The sequence below is a fragment of the Astatotilapia calliptera genome, chromosome 23, assembly GCF_964374335.1.
Source record: "Astatotilapia calliptera chromosome 23, fAstCal68.1, whole genome shotgun sequence".
Lineage (NCBI taxonomy): Eukaryota > Metazoa > Chordata > Actinopteri > Cichliformes > Cichlidae > Astatotilapia > Astatotilapia calliptera.
In genome coordinates this window covers 10697859-10716852 of record NC_137443.1, presented here as the reverse complement: position 1 = coordinate 10716852, position 18994 = coordinate 10697859, and the positions used below count along the sequence as shown (strand labels likewise).

Here is an 18994-nt window from a genome sequence, read left to right as displayed (position 1 = left end):
AGGTGAGAGTAGAATTATCTTGACGTGTTTCAGGCTCCAAACAGTACCTCTGGTGTATGAGGCGCAGAGAAAACGCAGGTTTAGTTCTAGATGATCAGTTTCATCAGAGGATTTATTGATCGTGGCTGTGAATGAACGTGAGGCGTGCTCGTGTTTGCCCTGTCGCCTTCTCGGACTCTGATTTTATTTTTGGGTGAATCTGCAGCAGCTTTACATGTAATCTGATTACCGGGCAGTAAAACCAATAAACAGCAGACTGTCAGTTTTTACAAACCCTGCTCAGAGGAAAATGTTTCAGTGTGAACGTGTGTGTGATTCATCTCAGTATTCAGCTTTTTATTTTTGTTTCAGGGAAATATTCTGACAACTGTGTGTGTCTGTGTGTGTGAGAGGGAGAGAGAGAGAAACAGGGGAAAATCAAAATTTAAATGTGAAAATTAATTATTATTAAAAGTTTTGTCTGTGTTCAGTCTGAATCTGAAATTTCATAATTCTTTGGGATAAATTTGTTCGGAGGTGATGTAAATGGCTTGTTTTTGCCCACCGGCCATGGGAGGGCGCTTCACACGAAATGTTTTGATCATTTACGGTGTGATTAAATTTGTATATTTCCCCGCGGTGGATCGGACGAACGTTTAAACTTCTTTTAAAGAAAAACAGCTCAGATCTGTGCGTAGTTCCACATCGATTATTTAAAAAGAATAAAAACAAAAAAGCAGCAGATTTGTTTGATCGTTTTTAAAATATAAAAATCTAAATATTTTTGTGTGTTTATCAGTAAAGTCAGAGTTAAAGGGTCCGATCAGCTGGACTTTCCCAAATCTGAGTCAAGAGGATCCAACACCATCAGATCCCCAAAACATAAAGCAGGAATGTGTATGTGTATGAGTGTATGTGTGTGGCTGGTTTAATAGGAACGTGCTGTCTTTGAGTTGGTATGAGGGGGATCGAACCCTCTGATTGGTGAGAACCTTCCTGTCGGTCCCCGGGCGCTCGCAGCGGAGCGTCGGCAGCTCCGCCGGGCCTTAGACGACAGGCCGACAATTCCCTCAGTGTGGCAGTGGGGGGGGGATTAGGGTTATTGCGCCTCTAAATGACTATGATTCAGAGGGTTGTTGTTACTCGGTGCCCATTACATCTGTCACCGAGGTGCAGGGGGGGACGCGAGCCTCGGCCCGTGCTTGCTCTCCCCTTGCAGGGAAAAAAGGCCGAGAGAGAGACGAAGAAAGAAGCCCACTTCGGCTGGGCGGCCTTTCATTCAGCGCTGAGCTGTAGCGCAGCTGGCCGCTTCAGCACAAATCAACTCAAACCAAAAAAGTCAAATTACAAGGAGAAAGCTTCAGGAGGCGGGAACGGCACCCAGATTACCTCCAACCCGGGAATTTCATGTTTCAAGGAAGCTGAAAAATTTCCTGCAGCTCAAACAAATCGATCAGCGTGTCGTTTGATTTTTAATGAGTCTGATTTATAACACGCTCACTAACAAAGTGCACAGATTTAACTCTCAGCACTAGTTTCACTCATTCAAATCCATCCAAACATGGACATGAGGCTGTGGGGAGCGCCGATGCCTGGCTTCAGCCTGCCGGTGATTTTCCCGACACGCTGAACGTCTGAATTTTCTTTGTTTTGTGGCTTAAAATATTTGCAGCAGAGAGACTGAAGTAAACCTCTAAAAACCCCAGAAACACAGCGGGAGGAGTTCTGCGAGGAGTGCCGCAGGATTATTCAGTCTGAGGACTGCAAACATTCCTGAGAACAGGAGGGATTATGCCGGCCTGTTTTCAGGCTCAATCTGAGAGTGAGTGACTTGTTAAGTGGGATTTTGTTTGCAGCGGGCGGAGTGTGAAGAGGCAGTGGAGGAAGCGGTGGTGGAGGCGGTGTGAGCGGCTCAGGAAGCTGAAACGTTGCACTGGGCTGTGAGGAATGTTGGTATGTGGCTCCGGCGAACATCCAGAGCCAGCGAGCTGCAGATCCACTGTGGAATGTGTGTGTGTGTGTGTGTGTGTGTGAGAGAGAGAACACATCGCCCGTCCAGCAGCCGCTCTGCGTCCTAATAAGCGCCCGAGGACGCTCGCAGACAAAAGGCCGTCCTGCGGTGAAAGCCGGGCTCGGAGAGCGGCTGCAGGTCGGCCGCGGAGCTGCTGGAGGCGCTTTGGAGACGAAGCCGCTCGCCTGGATCGTCTCCAACCAGAAACAATGTGCTGTATTCAGCCTCTGACAAGGGAGGGCGAGCAGTGTTGTATGAAAAAAAGGCGTGCAGCTGGTGCTCTGATGCACAGCCTGGAGATACAGTTTCCTCTTTGGAGGCAGCGCTCCGAGCTCCAGGTTTAACACAGCCCTGACTCCCAGCTGGAAAACTTTGGTTTCTATACATTTAACCCCGAACCTGCAGCCCAACCCCAACTCTTCTTTTAAGAAACCAAACAGTTTGAGTGTTAATGTTGAGCACCCAGTGTGCACCGATCCTACAAACATATTAATCCCCCGCTGAAACTAGGGCCCAAAAATCCAGATTTCAATCCTGCTTATTGGAAAAAATCCCACAAAACGTGTTTGTGTTTGCAGAGGGAACCAATGAGTTTCGAGCTGCAGACAAGAAGCCGACGTTGGTTCAGTGTGATGGTTTCCTGTAGGATAAAAGAGTCGTTGTATTTATTGTGATTTAAACTGAGATGATGCGTGGAGGGGGGTGTCACAATTCCACTCTTCCCACTTTTTCCTTTCTAAGCACTCTGCTCTGAATGAGTGCAGATATATTGGAAACTTTCAGTTTTAAAATGAATGTAATTAACAGTTTCCTGCATGCTGCACTGAAACACACAGTCTCTGGGTCTCGAGGAGAATCGGGTCAGACCCCAGGACATCCTGGTTCATTCGGACATGTGTGCGCGCTCTGAAATCAGCTGTGACGGCTGCTTGTAAACATGCAGTGCTGCAGGAGCTTGTCACTGAGGCAGGAGAGAGTCAAAGAGCTACTACAGGTGGACTCTTGGATCAGACTCAGTTCAGGACAATGATGATAATAATGCGCTGCAGCTTTCAGGGACTCCGCAGCTCGAGCTCCTGTGAAGCAGCTCGCCTCTGAAGAAAGAAAGCGGGTTTGTGGGGCTCGCGCACAGCTGTGAGCCGGCCTCCACATGCCACCCGGTCGGAGGCATTCACACGTATCGAGATCTGTGCGAGCCTCTTTGATCTATGAATAGAGCTTTTTTCTTTTTCAGTACGTGGCTGAGGAGGAGGAGGTGCTCTGGGCCTCCGAGGGGTTTGGTCCGAATCAAAAATGTTCCATGAAGACGTTTTCTGTCCGTCTGCTTCCCCGGGACGATGTTTTCCTCCTTCCATGCTGTTGCTGCTGTTTTCCTTCATAGCCGTCTGTGTTTAGAGGGAAACAAAGTGAAATCACAGGTTTTCTCTGAGCGGCACCACAGACGAGAGTCCAAACGCCGAGAAGCAGCACAGCAGTAGTTAGTTTTTCATCCGTGCTCTTGGACACTTTGATTTCACCTGTTTAATCAGCTCACATCTGAACCTGCCACCCTGCCTCTGACCAGCCCCGCACACACCTTTATACTGTAAATAGCAGACAATAATAAAAATCAGCTGATGTGTTGTAAATAAAGTAAGTCTTTCAGCCTGTGGAGTTTAATCACACGCTGCTCTTAAATCAGCTCGATGCTAATAAAAAACAGTAAAAACGAATAAATTAGAAACTGCAGTAAAACCTATTTTCTGGGATAATATCTAAATGTCACGGCCTTAACTTCCTGTTGACTCCTGATTGGTTCCCGGCCATCGAGGGTGAAATGTGCTTGTTAAAAGCTGAAAGTTTGGTGCATGTGTTTTTGTTTTTTGGTTCAGTATGTGACTGTAGTCGTTTCATCGCCACATGTCAAGCAGCCACACGTCCTGTACTCGGATTACTTTTACCTGACGGTGATTTTCTTAAATCTAAAAACGGCGTCTGTTTATTCCTGGGCTCATTATCGCCGTTAGTACAAAGACGCTGGGTTTGAATCCACTGCTCGTCTGAGGACGAAGCCACGCACTCACCCCGTTCACAGCACATTTGCACTTTTTACTCGAATGTGTTTTAGTCCAGAAGGAAAAGTTGTTTTTGCTAGGATTCATGAACCAATCACAGCCCTGAACTGGCTGCTGCTGGCCTGGTGGATGGTTGCTTGTGTTTGAGGAGGTTGAGTGAGAAAATGTTTGACTATTTGTGACTGTAAGGCAGGATACTGTCGTTACTGAAGCTCTGAGATTTTAGCAGGTAAAATTTGAAACCACGAAACGAACAGATCTGAGAAAGCTGCGTCTAAAAATGATCTTTCATAAAATTCAACTGTTAAAAAACAAGAGCTGGAGCAGCTCACCTCACCGAGATCAAAGTGCGGACCACATGTGGCCACATCTGCAGCCTGGGTTAGCCCTAGCTGGGCCCGCTGTGCGTCAGAGGTCTCTGAGTTTTGGAGGCTTTCTCATCTTTATTGTGTTGGCAGACGGGAGGAGGAGGTGTGGGCTCCGTGTGCTTCGTGCAGCTTTGCTCCCTGAAACCTGAGGCGGCCAAGCTGAGCCTCCTCCTCCTCTCGTGTTTGCGCGCTGTGGTTTGCAGCTCCTTAGTCGGCCCGCAGAAAGCCGGCACAGAGCAGGTGTAACCCGCCCCATATTGGGTCTAATCCACGACGTGCTGTCTAACCATATTCCCACCTTGTTAACTGCACTATGCTCACCAGCCAAAAGCCACATAATGCAGCTGTAATCCCTTTCGCGGTGCGCTCGGAGCGCGTGCAGGAACGCTGCCCTGCGCTGGGCTTCCCGCTGCTTGCTCGGCGGTGTGTTTTGTTTTTTTTCATGTCACAGAGTCGAGGACAGGTTTGAATTTAAAGCTGCAGTCTGAACTCTGCTTTTAAATTTTCTACTTTTCTTCTGATTTTCCTTTTCAAATTTTTATTCCCTCCTCCATAATTTCCTCCTTATTTTCCTTCCACTTTTACTTCTTACAGTATTTCCTTGTTTTCTTGTTTCTTTTCTTATTCCTGTCCATCATTCCCGATTTGCAAATTAAAATTTGGAGAAATATTCTATTATTTTTTTCTGTGGAGCAGATACTTGATTATGTTCCAAATACAAACATTCACGTCTGAAAAGTTATATTTTTAAAACGCATAATTAAGAGGTTTTTAACAGCTCCTCAGCCTCACTACATTCCTCCCTGCAGACTTTTTGACTGCATGTCGTTAAAGCCAAATTTTGTGAAAAATGTCCTAGAACGATGCACAAAGAGACATTCAGAGAATTTTGTTAAATTGATCTCCAGTCCTGCTTTATAAAATCATTTTTCTAAATTCACACCAGCTGAAGGGAACCCGTTGTTAACCTCTCTGGTCGATGCGAGTACGTTTATGTGAAGCTCTCTACTGCAGTATTTTGGGATGACAGCAAAAGGAAGGAATCGACAGACAGACAGGGGAGGCTCAGGGTGGAGGTCGGGGAGGATGGATGGGTCGATGTCAGTGCAAAAGGCTGTTTCCTGCTTTAACCAGCAGACACCTGCATGTTTCTTATTATCCTTCGCGGTATTATGAAGCTGAGACAGACGCTTTGTTTTTGGAGGTCTGAGTTTTAACAGTCACCCAAACACAACACGAAAAGCTTCACTTAAAGCTGCGTCTGTAACATGCTCATTAGCCGGTGCTTCAGTCGTCATGTTTCTTATAATGTTTAAATGCTGTATGTGGCCACGTGACATGTCACCTGCCGCTCACCGCGTCTCCCATCTCTGTCCCGCAGGATGAATTCCATCCTTTTATTGAAGCACTGCTGCCCCACGTCCGGGCCTTCGCATACACATGGTTCAACCTTCAGGCCCGTAAGAGGAAGTACTTCAAGAAGCACGAGAAGCGCATGTCCAAGGAGGAGGAGCGCGCCGTGAAGGACGAGCTGCTCGGTGAGAAGCCCGAAGTCAAACAGAAGTGGGCGTCTCGCCTCCTGGCCAAGTTGCGCAAGGACATCCGGCCCGAGTTCAGGGAGGACTTTGTGCTGACGGTGACGGGGAAGAAGGCGCCGTGCTGCGTGCTGTCCAACCCCGACCAGAAGGGCAAGATGAGGAGGATCGACTGCCTGCGCCAGGCGGACAAAGTGTGGCGGCTGGACCTGGTCATGGTGATTTTATTCAAAGGGATTCCCCTCGAAAGTACTGACGGGGAGAGGCTGGTAAAGTCTCCTCAGTGTTCGAACCCCAGCCTGTGCGTGCAGCCGCATCACATTGGAGTTTCAGTCAAGGAGCTGGATCTCTACCTGGCCTACTTCGTGCATGCAGGTAAGCCCCGCCTCTCCTGCTGCTGATGTGTGTGTGTGTTTGTGAGAGAGAGATGCTGCGAGAAAATGGCGGTCCTGCTGGCGGATCATCAGATCACTTCAGGTGCTGGATGCTGGTTTCTCTGAGTTTGCTGTGGACATGTTTGGTATTTCTGTGGCAGCATCAGTTTGGTTAATGAAGAAAGAACGTGTCTGTCATGTAAGTTAAACTGCATTTAGCTGCCGACACCTAGCAGTTTCACTGCAGTGGTCTTCCTTTAGTGGAAGTCAGAAATGATCTCTGTGAAATGAAATTGGTTTTATTGTGGGAAAAACTTGGAGAGATGACAGACTTTGCAGGTAGCTAGCTTGTCCTCGAGTCCCTTCACATGGATCCACATGGGACGGCGGATTTCCTGTCTGCACTCGGAGCGTTAATGCTGTGCTATTTTTGGCTTAGCCCACCTGATCGCTGCTTTGGTCTGACTCTCACAGCTTTCAAAGATGAACTTGTTTGTTGAAGGAAGCCTTTAGCTGATTAATAAATGCATCTCTGGAAGCTGTTCTTTGATGAAACGGCCTAGTCTCACAGCTAAATGTGCCCCAGCTGTGCGGGCCCAGCACACGTTTCAGAGGGCACGCCTTGCGGCGGTTGGGTGGTATCTGCTCTGGGATCTCTCTGCAGCAGTAACACTTTTATTTTAAGTTGTTGTTTCATTTTGAGCAGATTTATATGGATTTCCCCAGTTGGAAATTTATGTTTCCGATTATTCCAACATCACGTGAAAACCCAGTAATTCAGGTGCAATATGAAGCAGGACTTAAGGTGTAGGTGGGTTTCTAAGCGACTTGCAGGCAGGCTGCAGCTGATTAGCGACAATCATAGGTGAGCTTTTACTTTATGGCTAAAGGTAGAATCACCCTACAGAATCATATTATCACAATATTTCACTCATGACACTAGATATTACTGTGATATTAGTACTACTTTTAACATGTTGTAATACACAGAGTATTACAGTATTACATTTACTTTTTATTTATCACCTTTTTTCAAATGTCCTCAAAGTTAAACTTTGTCAGTCTCTTATGGTAGATAATGATATATGAAGACAATCATGTCTCACATCAGTTTGCTGCAAAAAGCTTGTCAAGCAAACCAACACTGTCACTAAAACCGGCTGCAAATGTTGCCACAAGAAAATCAGTCTGCAATCAGTCTGCAGTCAGTCTGCAGTCAGTCAGCCAGTTAATGGGGTCAAGTTGGCAACTACATGTAGTGTGTGTCTCAGAAAACACTGATTAACTGATACCACAGATCTGTCTCCGTCCCATCGTTACTCGTGTGACTGAGCTGTAAGCTTTGTTGAGCTGAGCATGTCATGTTATTGTTTTTAGGTTTAGCTGATTTCCGTTTGCTTAGCTAAACTTACATTAGATGAGTCCTCTTGTTGGTAGTATTTTAATTTATTTAAAAAAAAAAAGATATTTGGTGTTCCTGTATAATATCCTAATAGTCCTGTTCTGTATCGACTTTTTTTCCCCCCAACACTCCTGTTTATGGATGCATGATGTAAACCCAGAGAGCCGATTGGTGGTGTTATATCTGAGGACTTTCACTCAGGAGACCACGGTTAGTCTCCTGAGTGCTGCTGTTAAAATTTCAGTCTCGTCTTAGTTTAGGACTAAAGCTAAAGTAAGTCCCTTTCACAACGTTAACCACACGTTGGGAGTCCATTTCCCTTCCACTTGGTGACACGACCTAACAAATATCAGAGTTTTCCAGCCTTGAATGCACAGATATTACATTTTGTGCTTTGTGCACAGTTTGCGGGATGACATCTGCTCTGTTTGCATTCCTGAGAGGTTTAAATATGAGATTGTTTAGTTGTGAGCTGATAGAATTTGCTCTGTTTGTCTGGGGATGAAAGCACACCCTGCTCTCAGTTTTAAAGCAGATCAGCGTGTTATCTCCTGCAGACACTCGTCTTTTCGTCACCAAAGCACAAGTGAAAGGAAACTCGGAGACGCCGGCGTGAGCAGAGCAGCTCGGCGTGCTTTTGGGGTGAAGCTGGCACAGAAAAAAACACAATTATCTCCGGAGCGATTGCTCAGCACGTTCCCGATTTCCGACTGATTCTACGGGAAAATAATTTGGCTGGCTGGAATATTCTAGAGAGCAGCAGCGAGCGGTGGCAGAGGCACGCAGAGGAGATGTTTGGCAGCCGGTTTGAATATTTGGCACCGAGCTTGTTCTAAGTTTGTTGGAGCTCCTGAGTTCAGATTTATCCGCCAGGCCCACTTTCAGATTCCTCCAGCAGCGGATTGATTTCCAGAGGCCTCAGAGCCTGAGTGAAAACAGCCGTTTCCAGCCAAACATTTCTCAGGTCAGGTTAAATTCTGGTGAATTTCAGAGTTCAGTTTTTACGTTCGGTGGCTGAAACACAGTTTGAACTACAGGTGCATTTAGGAGAAAAGGTCAGCTTTAAAATCTTAATTTCCTTGACTCTGATTTCCTGGTTAAAGTTGTGACTGGATGAATTCTTTCCTCCCTTCTTTCTTTTGTTTTCGGGACTTGAAGTGGATTTTTTGAGGCAGACATCAGTAGAAACAGTTGTTTTGGCAGGTTTTGCCTCAGTCTCGTGTTTTTGTGGCGGTAAGCTCTCAGCTGTGATCCGTCATCGTGCACAAACGGCCCGAGCCGAGTGCTCTGAAAGATCTCCATCCCTGAAGCTTAATTACAATCATTTCCTCTCTCAGACTGAAGCCTCTGTGAGCCCAGAGAGAGCGCCCATTCTCCACACCTCCGTCCACATCGCCTCGCCTGTGTATGTTTCCACTGTGCGCTCGCTGATCAGCTGTGCAGCTTCACACTGAGCCTCCTTGAGTCTGGAGGCGGCTGCGGTCGCGGTTTTATTTTGAGGGGAAAGGCTCTGATTCTTGGCAGCGAGCATGAAACCATCAGTGAGGTTTTTGTTTGAGCGGAGCAGCCGCTCGCCACCGTCACAAACACAGAGGGGGATCATTTGCGGCGAGAACAGTGGCAGCTCTTCCAAATCATCTAAATTTAGCTTTTATTTTGAAAAACTTTCACCACGCAGAGCTGTGAGGGCTTTGAATCCTTGAATTCACCCGGCCTCTTGTTTAAGACGACCAAGCTTTTTTGGAGCGACGGCATCGATTAAAAGCTGTGTGAAGGTGGGCTGACCTCGTGGCTCGTGGGGCCGGAGGTGGGGTCTGTCGGGGCAGCCCGAGTGGGTAATTAAATTCATCCCCGTCACGCTGACTTGGGGTGGGGGCCAACATTGTTGCCCGTAGAAACAGCAGCGTGCGCCAAACCATTTCTTCCTTAATCCTCAGAGTGCGGCGCAGCAGAGACTTCAAAGAGACGAGAGTTGAACGTCCAGTTGAACTCCACCTTCACCTCCACCTGCTGCTGGCAGGAGGCCTCCTCTGCGCGCGTCCGCTCAGTGTCTCTTGTGTTAGCAGCCTGGAGGTGCAAGCGATTGGTTGGCTGCAGTCAGTTATCACATGACAACCTTTGCTTATATCCACTTTAAACTTGCAGCCTTAGACTCACACAGGTCTCCAGGTTTTGGTCCAGTCTGGACTCTGAAAGCCACTCGCTCGCTGCCTGTGTCCACTCACGCCACCCTAATTAGAGCAAGCACAGCTAACAGGAAGTAGTCAGCAGTGTGGACAGGTTTCACGCCTGTTTGTGGTGTAACTGTCGTCTACTCGACTGTAAAATGTCGCTGACACCTGCGCTCGGTGCAGCACGGTCTGGGACGCTCGTGTGCATCACTACGGTAACACGATGGATTCTTTCTGCTCCACTCGGTGTGCGAGGAGGCGCACTCGGAGCAGGGAAAGGAGGAAAGACTCACACTGAGCTCCCATCACAGCAGGGACAGTCAGTGAAAGACATCATTCTGATCAGTTTATTTTACTAATAAATTCTAATTGAGTGATTATTTGGATGTATTGATTTTATTAGCAGTCTGGTCCTCACGGTACAGACGACCCACTGGACTCAATATCAGCAGACTGCTAAAGCCACACTGCAGGATCTGGATTGTTATTAAACGTCCCAGATGTTCAAGCCTGGAACACATCGAGAAAATGAGACGGTGGAGCTACAGCAGGTCGTCTGCTCACGGAAAGGTTGGCGGTTTGATTCCTGGCTACATGCCGAAGCATCCCTGGGCAGTTACAGCAGAGACCTTTTAAAAAGTCTGAACTATAACCGAACCATTAAAGCTGAGCCCAGGAAGCTCCTCAACAAGTGGAGCATTTCAAATTAACGGTCTTCGGCTCGCTGTGTACACACAGAACAGACACACGCAAACTTATGCAACTTTTGGGAGGTCAGAGGTCACATAGACCCCTCCCCCACCTCTCTGATATGTGAGCTCGCTGGCAGCGGTGGCAGCAGCGGGTGTTACAAACACAGGAAGGATCGACACGTGCTGGCAGGTCAGAGGTCAGCACGTCGGGGTCGTGACCTCCATCATTGGGCCGTTTGACCTCCAGGATAAACATGTCAGCCCCTCATTAGCAGCCAGTTGAGCGCACATGGAGCTAGGGGGTGGTTTGGAGGGGGGCGGCGTGCGGGACAGAAGGTGAAAAAAGGTCGAGAGCAGCTGTTTGTGAGATTTAGAGCTGTCGCAGGCGGGAATAATGGCGTTAACAGTTATTACAGATGGATAATATTTATGTGAGCAGTAAAGGCGATTAAACACAATTAGAGAGATGGAATCATAAAAGTCTGATAGAAGGACTGTCACAGTAATGCTCGAGGCTCTGCGGCAAACCGCTGCCACCGCCTCAGACGGCGCCGCCCTTCATCTGCAGCACAATGCTCCAGAGTCAGCATCAGACCTGGGCAGGGTCATCCACCTGAAACCTGACAGGATTTTATTGGCTTTATCGCCCTAACCTCCACTGCATCACAAACACGTCTGTTCATGCAATAATCATTAACCCCACAGCTCTGCCTACCCGGCGCTGACGGCCATATTGGATGCAATAACTGAGCATGTGTCACACCTGTTTTAAGAACATGATCAGCTGATGCTGGGTTTTTTCTGATGTTTTCGGTCAGTTTGTGCCGAGCGCAGACTTTATTCTTGTCTCTTCGGTGATTGGTCACCTCGTGCTTCTTAGGAGGATTTTTGTGTGTCGGCAAGATAACGAGCCGCCGGGTAGTACAAAATGAGGAGGGTCAGATATTCCGCTCGCCGTCACCTTAAACCGATGCTCAGAATAAGTAAACAGAAAGAGAGTGTGTGTGTGCGAAGATGTGTGACCCACTTCCTCCGTCCTCCTGAGCTCTTAAAGAGATTTGGAGCTTCGTCTCTGAACTCGTTACCACAGGTCTGAGCAGCCCCAGTCTACGCCACACACCGGACGCCATCTTAGTTTAACCACACACACATGCACACACACACACACACACACACAGGAGTTGTTCAGAACCCCCAGAACTTTATTTAAAGTCCAAACTTACAGACTTACAAACCTCAAGAGCGTGTTTGATCTGAACGGTTTCTGATTTTTGTAAAGACATTGAAATCGGACTCTTTGTCCTGATCCCTTCGTGTTTCAGCCTTGAAGGATGATGCTTCAGCGAGACACAGATCCGGAGAAGACTGGAGACTTGAAGCTGACGTCATCACCGTCCTCTTTCTCCGTAGGTGGTGCTGTGGACGCCGTATTAAAGCAGGCGTCTGTTGCTCGCTCTGTGTGGTGGCATTTCCCTCTTGACAGCTCTCTGCCTCGTTCTTCCGAGCGTCATCCTGCTTCCAGTAAATCCACCTTACACGTGGAGGACTGGCAGATGAATACGCCTGTGATTCCGTCCATTCTAGGTGGCTAATGTGTGTCTGCTTTGCTTCCTTCGAGTCAGAATCGGAGCGTTTTGTCTGAAGTGGGGTGGACGTGTTCAGAGTCCGTCTGACTGCAGACACATAGCTACTGAAATAAAGCAGAATAACCTTTAATGCGAGGGCATGGCTCTCTCAGCACATTTCTGTCTCCATTTAGGGTGAAATTAAACAAAATAACAACAAGTTAACGACCTGTGTGTGTGTGTGTGTGTGCGTGTTTACTTTGCGCTGAGGAAAACTGAATCTGGAGACTTTCTGTGTGTCTCCTCTTACATATACTTTATGTTTCCTCTTCTTCTCCTCCTTCTCTTCCTGCGGCTGCTCTGCGCTCTTCATATGGAACCATTTAAGGCTAGCGCGCCATAAAACCACACGCTCTGATGTGGTTCCTGAAGTACACATCGTGACCGCAGGAAACACCCTCGACCCACCGCCAACCAAGCAACACACACTTCGAACCCTCACCCAGCATCCACATCTGTGACTGCTGTGTCACACACACACACAGCGAGCGGGGCTCATTCATAAAAACACTCTGGGAAGAAGAACAAACTGTTTCCTGAAAGTTACATACAGAAATTTACGAGAAGCTTTAAAAACGGCATCACCGCGTGGACCCAGGGAGCCTTCGTCTTGTGTCGTAGTTTAATCTGCAAAAGACGACTTCATGTTTACTGCCTTGAATATGGAAATATGAGAAATCGCCCCTACTGAGCGTGCTCAGAGCATATTTACTTGAATCCTGAGTGATTACTGGAACAACCACAATCAAGATTATTTTTATTGTTCGTCCCAAAAGGTTGATTCTGTTCATCTGGTCAGCCTTTTGAAAGGGAGAAACATTTCGTCACTCGTCCAAGTGCCTTCTTCAGTCTTAGCTGACTGCAGGTTTCCTCAACCTTATAAACAGTACATAACTGAAACCAACCCACTGAATGAACAATGGGTTGTGAGGACAGATCATAAATATGCAAATTGTCATGACCATTGATCAACAATCACTGATCAAAGCCCATTGATCATTGATCAAAGACCACTGATCAATGGCCATGAGTGCCATTCACAGAGAGGGTACGGCTGCATTGTAAGATGGCGAAAGATGTACCCTTAGGCCCCCTCCTCGATTCAGAGATGGTCTTTCCCTTTTCACATAAATGGCCTCCTTGACTTCGCACTGAAACCAGTGTTCCTCCCTGTCCAGGATGTGTACATCCTCATCAATGAAAGAGTGTCCACTGGCCTGTAGGTGGGGGACTGTGGAGTCCTGGCTTGACGAGGTGGCTCTTCTGCATTGTGCCATCCACTTCGCCAGAGGTCGTTTGGTTTTCCCGATGTATAAATCATGGCAATCCTCCTGGCACTTAAAAGCGTGCACTATATTACTCTGTGTCGAGGGACCCAATCCTTGGGGTGGACCAATTTTTGGTGCAGCGTGTTTTGGGATTTAAAAGCCAGGGAGGTGCAGTGTTTAGAAAAAATGTGTCTCAACTGTTCCTGACACACACAGGATCACTATGGGTTTTCAACCTTTTGGCATTTACTTACCTGGATGATTGAGCATGCATCAAGACATTTCATTGTTCTTATTTTAGTGATTAATAAACTTGGTTTGAGTTAAATATTAAAAATCAGTGGATTTTAACAGCAGCTCTTTTATTTGTTTAGTATGAAGCTTTTGTGTTTACAGTCGTGTCTGACATGCGGTGGCTGGAGGACGAGCAGGTCATGCTCTGGCTTCCTTGCACAGGATACTGACCCCAGTGAATAAAATCAGTGATCATCTGGACTGATCTTTTTTTAAAAAACTGTTTTTTCATTCATCTGGTGTTTTGGTGTTTTGTACAGTATCATGTATACACAATGATGATGATGACGATGATGAGGAGGACAATCAGTAGATCTAAAGTTTGGTATAAAACAGTGCTTAGATGTTTCATGGCGTGGAAACGTGAACAGTTTTTAGGCTGTGAGCTGTTTGCTCCTCCCCCCTCCTCCCCCATGCGGCGAAGCAGACATCAGCTGATCCCTCTATAAAGTCAGGTAATCCGGTTTAAATTGTAGTGTCAACGCTGCGCTCTCTACTGATATTCCAGCCTGCAACATGTTTGTGATCTCACAGCGCCACACACACACGCGCACACACACCGCTCTCCGCCTCCTGCTGTGTTCGTTTCTGGTACCTGAACTGGAATGTGCAGGACCTGAACTCTTCTTCCTCCTCCACGAGGCTGGTTACCAGTGAGGTTGGATTAGAGATTAAAAGCACAAAGAGCAGATTAGAAATGATAAACCTATAGAAGTAATAATTCAGCACAGGTACCGCCCAATCAGCTGACAGGAGGATCAAAATAAAGACATTCAGTTCAGCTTTATTTTTATAGCGATAAATCACAACAACACTCACCTCAGGGAGACTTATATTTTTAGGCAAAGGCCCTACAGTACACTGTCCATAAACCAGTGTGATGTCACTGGTTCCGTTCTTGACTTATGTACAGGAGATGGACATGCGATATGCATAAAAAGAGACGAGGGGAGGAGCAGGAAGGAGCAAATGGAGGTAGAGGAGGTCAGAGACAGAAGGAGGGAGAGGAAGAAGTTAAAGAAGCAGGACCCTTCTCTGTAAATCCTTCTGTCACAGAGCGTCTGTCTCCATTGTTTCTCCTCTTCTTCTCCTCCTGCTCTTCCTCTCTCCTCTCAGGAACATTCCTCTCCTCCTCCTCTCCCGGTCCTCTAAAGGTCAGCTCGGCTGTCTTTCTGCGGAGGTCATCCTGCAGGAATGTGGCTGCTCTGCCGGCCGTGATTTGTGTCTTTTACTAACACCCCCACCTCACTCCTCCACCCGTGGAGGGGCTGACGGGCTGCAGGGAGAGGGGGTGGGAGTCCATAGCAACAGGGACCCCTTGGCAAAGGCCCCCCTCCCTCGGCGGTCCAGACTTCGTGCCAACATGGAGTCTGGCTGCTGTTCAGTGTTTTTGTTCAAAGCTTCACAGGAAAAAATTCAAGCTGGGAAATTTCTGCAAGAAGAAAATCAACTTCCTGCCAGAGAAACGACGACAAACACAGCAGCGGGAAAAGTCAGGCTTACCCGAGGTCAAAGGTTCTCAGTCAATGCCAGCATTCCAGGTGCAAGATGGGGAATGTAGGCAGGTGTACTGTACTGGTGTCTTGCTTCGGAGCAGAGATAACAGGAGAAAAAGAAAAACACCAAATTATTTTTGGTGATGTTTAATTTGAAGCTTTTCTGCTCATTTTTTTTTTCAAGCATATTTTAGTATTTCTATTGTTTCATTGGGGTTTTAAGAATGAAAATATAAATATAATTATTATAATAATTAAAAAAAAACCTTTACAATTTTTAATTTTGTGGATTTAATTACCGTTACAAGAATATAATTTCAGATCATTTTAAATATATTTTACACAGTTTAGGCAGCTGTTGGCTCCGACTTAAAATCAGAATTAGATACATCACCAGTTTACATTTTCTACAACAAATGAATATTTTACAGATACTATTTTTAAATATTTTCACAATCATTCTGCAAATAACAATCCAGCCATCGGATATCAAAGGAGCTGAAACGGCTTGTTTCAGAGGAGGAGGGCTGATTGTGAACCGTGAATCATGCAAAAAAAACAAAATACGGTGAGTGTGTGTGTGCACGGATCATCCCGTGTTTAAAACCGGGCCAGCTTTGATCTTCATTGATATTTCTGTGTTTCCTGCACAGACAGGAAGTAAAAACAGACGACATGTGAGATCATGGCAGCCCCAAAACCCAGCCCAGCTTCACCTTTGACCCCTGAACATGATCCTGAATCTACTAAATCTGAACAAAGTTTCTGCGCACATGTGTGTGTGTGTGTGTGTGTGTGGGTGAGTGTGTGTCCTCCCATCGTGAAAGGCTGAGGGAGAGTTTCATGCCAAAAAACCCCCCACAAACCCTCCCACACACACACACACACAATCCCATTGTGTGTGAAGCCAGCGTCGACGTGAACCAGGACAGCTGTGAGCGTCTGCAGGGAAACTCTCCACAGATGGTGGAAGGAGAGAAACTCCAGAGCGCCGTATGGCTGCTGAAAAATACAGGAAGGAGGAGAAGAAGAAGAAGAGGGTCAGAGCGACACCACGTCTTCTTCTTCTTTCTACTTTTAGTTTTACTGTCAGCAAGAAACAAGAGAAACACAGACGTCCAATATTTGGGATTTTTTTTTTTTTTTTACATAAAATCAGTTTCAAAACATTTTTTTTTTGACACACATCCTGTTAAAATAAAAAAATTTTGTAGAATTAATGTTTTCGATTTAAATCACATGTTGCAGTAATAATTACTATTAGTTAACAGTTTTTAAAATATTATAAAACATATTACAAATGTATGTTTTCATAAACTGATCATTAGAAGAATTTATTTATTATTGTTGCAGTGATTAATTTTATTGGAATAAGGAGATGTTTTCAAATTAATTCACACTTTTCTCAGATGATAATTTTTGATTGTAAATTAATATTTGTGGTCTACTTTTATACAAATACGAACAAGTATGTATTTTGTAATTAATATTTTACTGATAATTTTAAAAAGGTAAAATCATTTACTAATGTTTTATAAGGTTTTATATTTTTTTAAAACCTTCCTATTTTATTTATGAGTTATTAGAGAAATATATTAATGAATAATTTAGGTTTTTGGGAAAAAAATCTGTGTTACATCAAAAAAATTTTTAATTATGAATAATATAAAATAATAATATTTTTGTAACTTTTTAAAAATGCGATATACCTTTGTCTGTGCTCGCTCTCAGCAGCTCGTCCGATTGTCGGGTCTCTATGAGATAAACATCGAGGCGATCGCTGTTGTGGTTTGGAACAATATATAAATAAGATTGAATTGAACTGAAAGCTCATTTCAGTCTGAATGTTTTGCTGATAGCTGTCAGAAATGTTAGATATCATTATTAGTATATCAATATAATATAAATATCATTATTAATAAACGTTAGTAATAACTGGGTGGGGATGTCCCTTGTAATAACAGTGATTTTGAGACTGTGGGTTTTTGGCAGATTTCAGTGGGATTAGCCGTCATGCTTTTAAAACGGGGCTCGCTGTTTGGCTCTGATGAGAATCTGAGGATGAACGATTCCGTGAATATTCAGCGGCTCTGCGTGAGGCCCAGACGCCTAAACGTGAGAGCTGTGCAGACCTTTCAGGGTTTTTTTTGTTTTGTTTTGTTTTTGTTGAAAAATTGAGAGAGAGAGAGGTGAGCTTCCCCACGCCACCACACACACACACACACGAGAAAGAAGAAATCTTACTTCCAAAATGAGAGTGAGAAAAGGTGCAGCAGTGAGAGGAAGGGGAGCTGCTGGCTGAGGAGTCTTCGTTGGGTTGGTCACGTGTTAGAGAGCGAGAGCGATAGAGTGAGCCTCTGTCAGACTGCAGGTCGAGCTCTTTGGCCCGAGTCCATGAGTGAAACACACAAAGAGCTGCTTCTGTGGAAGCTTTTCCTTTTGTTCCTCTGCTCTTCGTGTGTGTGTGTGTGTGTGTGTGTGTGTGTGTGTGTGTGTGTGTGTGTGTGTGTGTGTGCGCGCGTTCATTTTTAATTATTGACATGTGAAGGATTAGTGGAGGTTGGGGAGCCGATAACTGAATTATTGAACTATTTGTGCCGTCAGTCGCTGTGAGCCGCTCTGAGCCGCTCTGAGCTACTGGGGCGGTGCGGACGGTTGTTGGGGGTGAATAAAGGCGGCTTCACAGATTTCAGTGTGTGACCCCGATCTTATAACATGTGAAGTGAGGGTGAAGTTTGCTGCCTGTAGATGGATCTGTGATCTCAGGTGTGATCTAGTAAAGTGTGAATGTGCAGATCAAGCCTGAGTCCGTTGGGAGGAGGGCACAGGTACAGACCCCGAACCCCCTGTCGACCTCTGTGCACGCCCGGGTCACCACACTAACGGAGGGTGTGTTTGAGCTGCACACTGAGCACTGCCTCGTGGACGTTTCTCGTTATTCTGAGACAGTCGGTATGACCTTGTAAAGGGGTCCACGTGAGAGCAGCTCTAACCCCGAACCCCGTCATGTGAAACGCCGGGGGATGTGAGCGCGCCTCGCTCGGCTGCCTCCTCACAGCAGCGGCAGCTCACGTTTACTCACCGGGAAAGGGTTAATGAATAATTTGAGCCTGTGATCATTCAGGCTGTCCATGTTTTCTGATGTTGTGTTACAATACAGCCAGTGTAATGTAGATGTTGTGTCCTGCTCCTCAGTAATGGATACCACCTCCTTTTGTGTGTGTGTGTGTGTGTGTGTGTGTGTGTGTGTGTGTGTGTGTGTGTGCGATCGCCCAGGTCGTCGGCTCGTTAGCGTCATTCTGTGACACCCCCCCACCACCACCCATCCACGCTCGGACGGCCTCGGCGGGGCCTCCGTTTTATTCTCGCACTCAGAGCAGAAAACAGTTTTCAGAGACGAGACAAAAGCTCCACTTGATTAGGTGGTGAGAGTGTCTGGGAACGTGGGGCCTGGTGACCGAGCTAATTGGTGAAACCCACCCCTCCCTCACCCGGGGTTCTCCCACACTTTGAAACTCTCCGCCGCCCTCATCGCTTTCTCTTCACCCGTTCGCCGTTCTTGCTTCTCATCTCTGAATTTTGGCACAATCCAATTACAAAGCGGCCGCTGAGCGAGGAGGCGCAGCTCTGAATGCAGACAGATAAGGAGCAGGGAGGAGGCGTAGAGCCACAAGTTCACCTCTTTTTTTATGTCTTTGGGGGCTGCGGAACAGGAAGTGTGACTT

General features: G+C 46.3%; 1 protein-coding gene across 10 annotated transcripts in view; it reads left to right on the top strand.

Annotated features, from left to right (window-relative positions):
• nfia (nuclear factor I/A) overlaps positions 1 to 18994 on the top strand; it is a 150541-nt gene that overhangs the window by 40758 nt on the left and 90789 nt on the right. For all 10 annotated transcript variants that reach the window (XM_080297155.1, XM_026159091.2, XM_026159088.2 and 7 more), the window contains exon 2: positions 5794 to 6322. In XM_080297155.1, coding sequence (XP_080153281.1) covers positions 5794 to 6322 — 529 coding nt within the window. The remainder of the gene's footprint in view (positions 1 to 5793; positions 6323 to 18994) is intronic.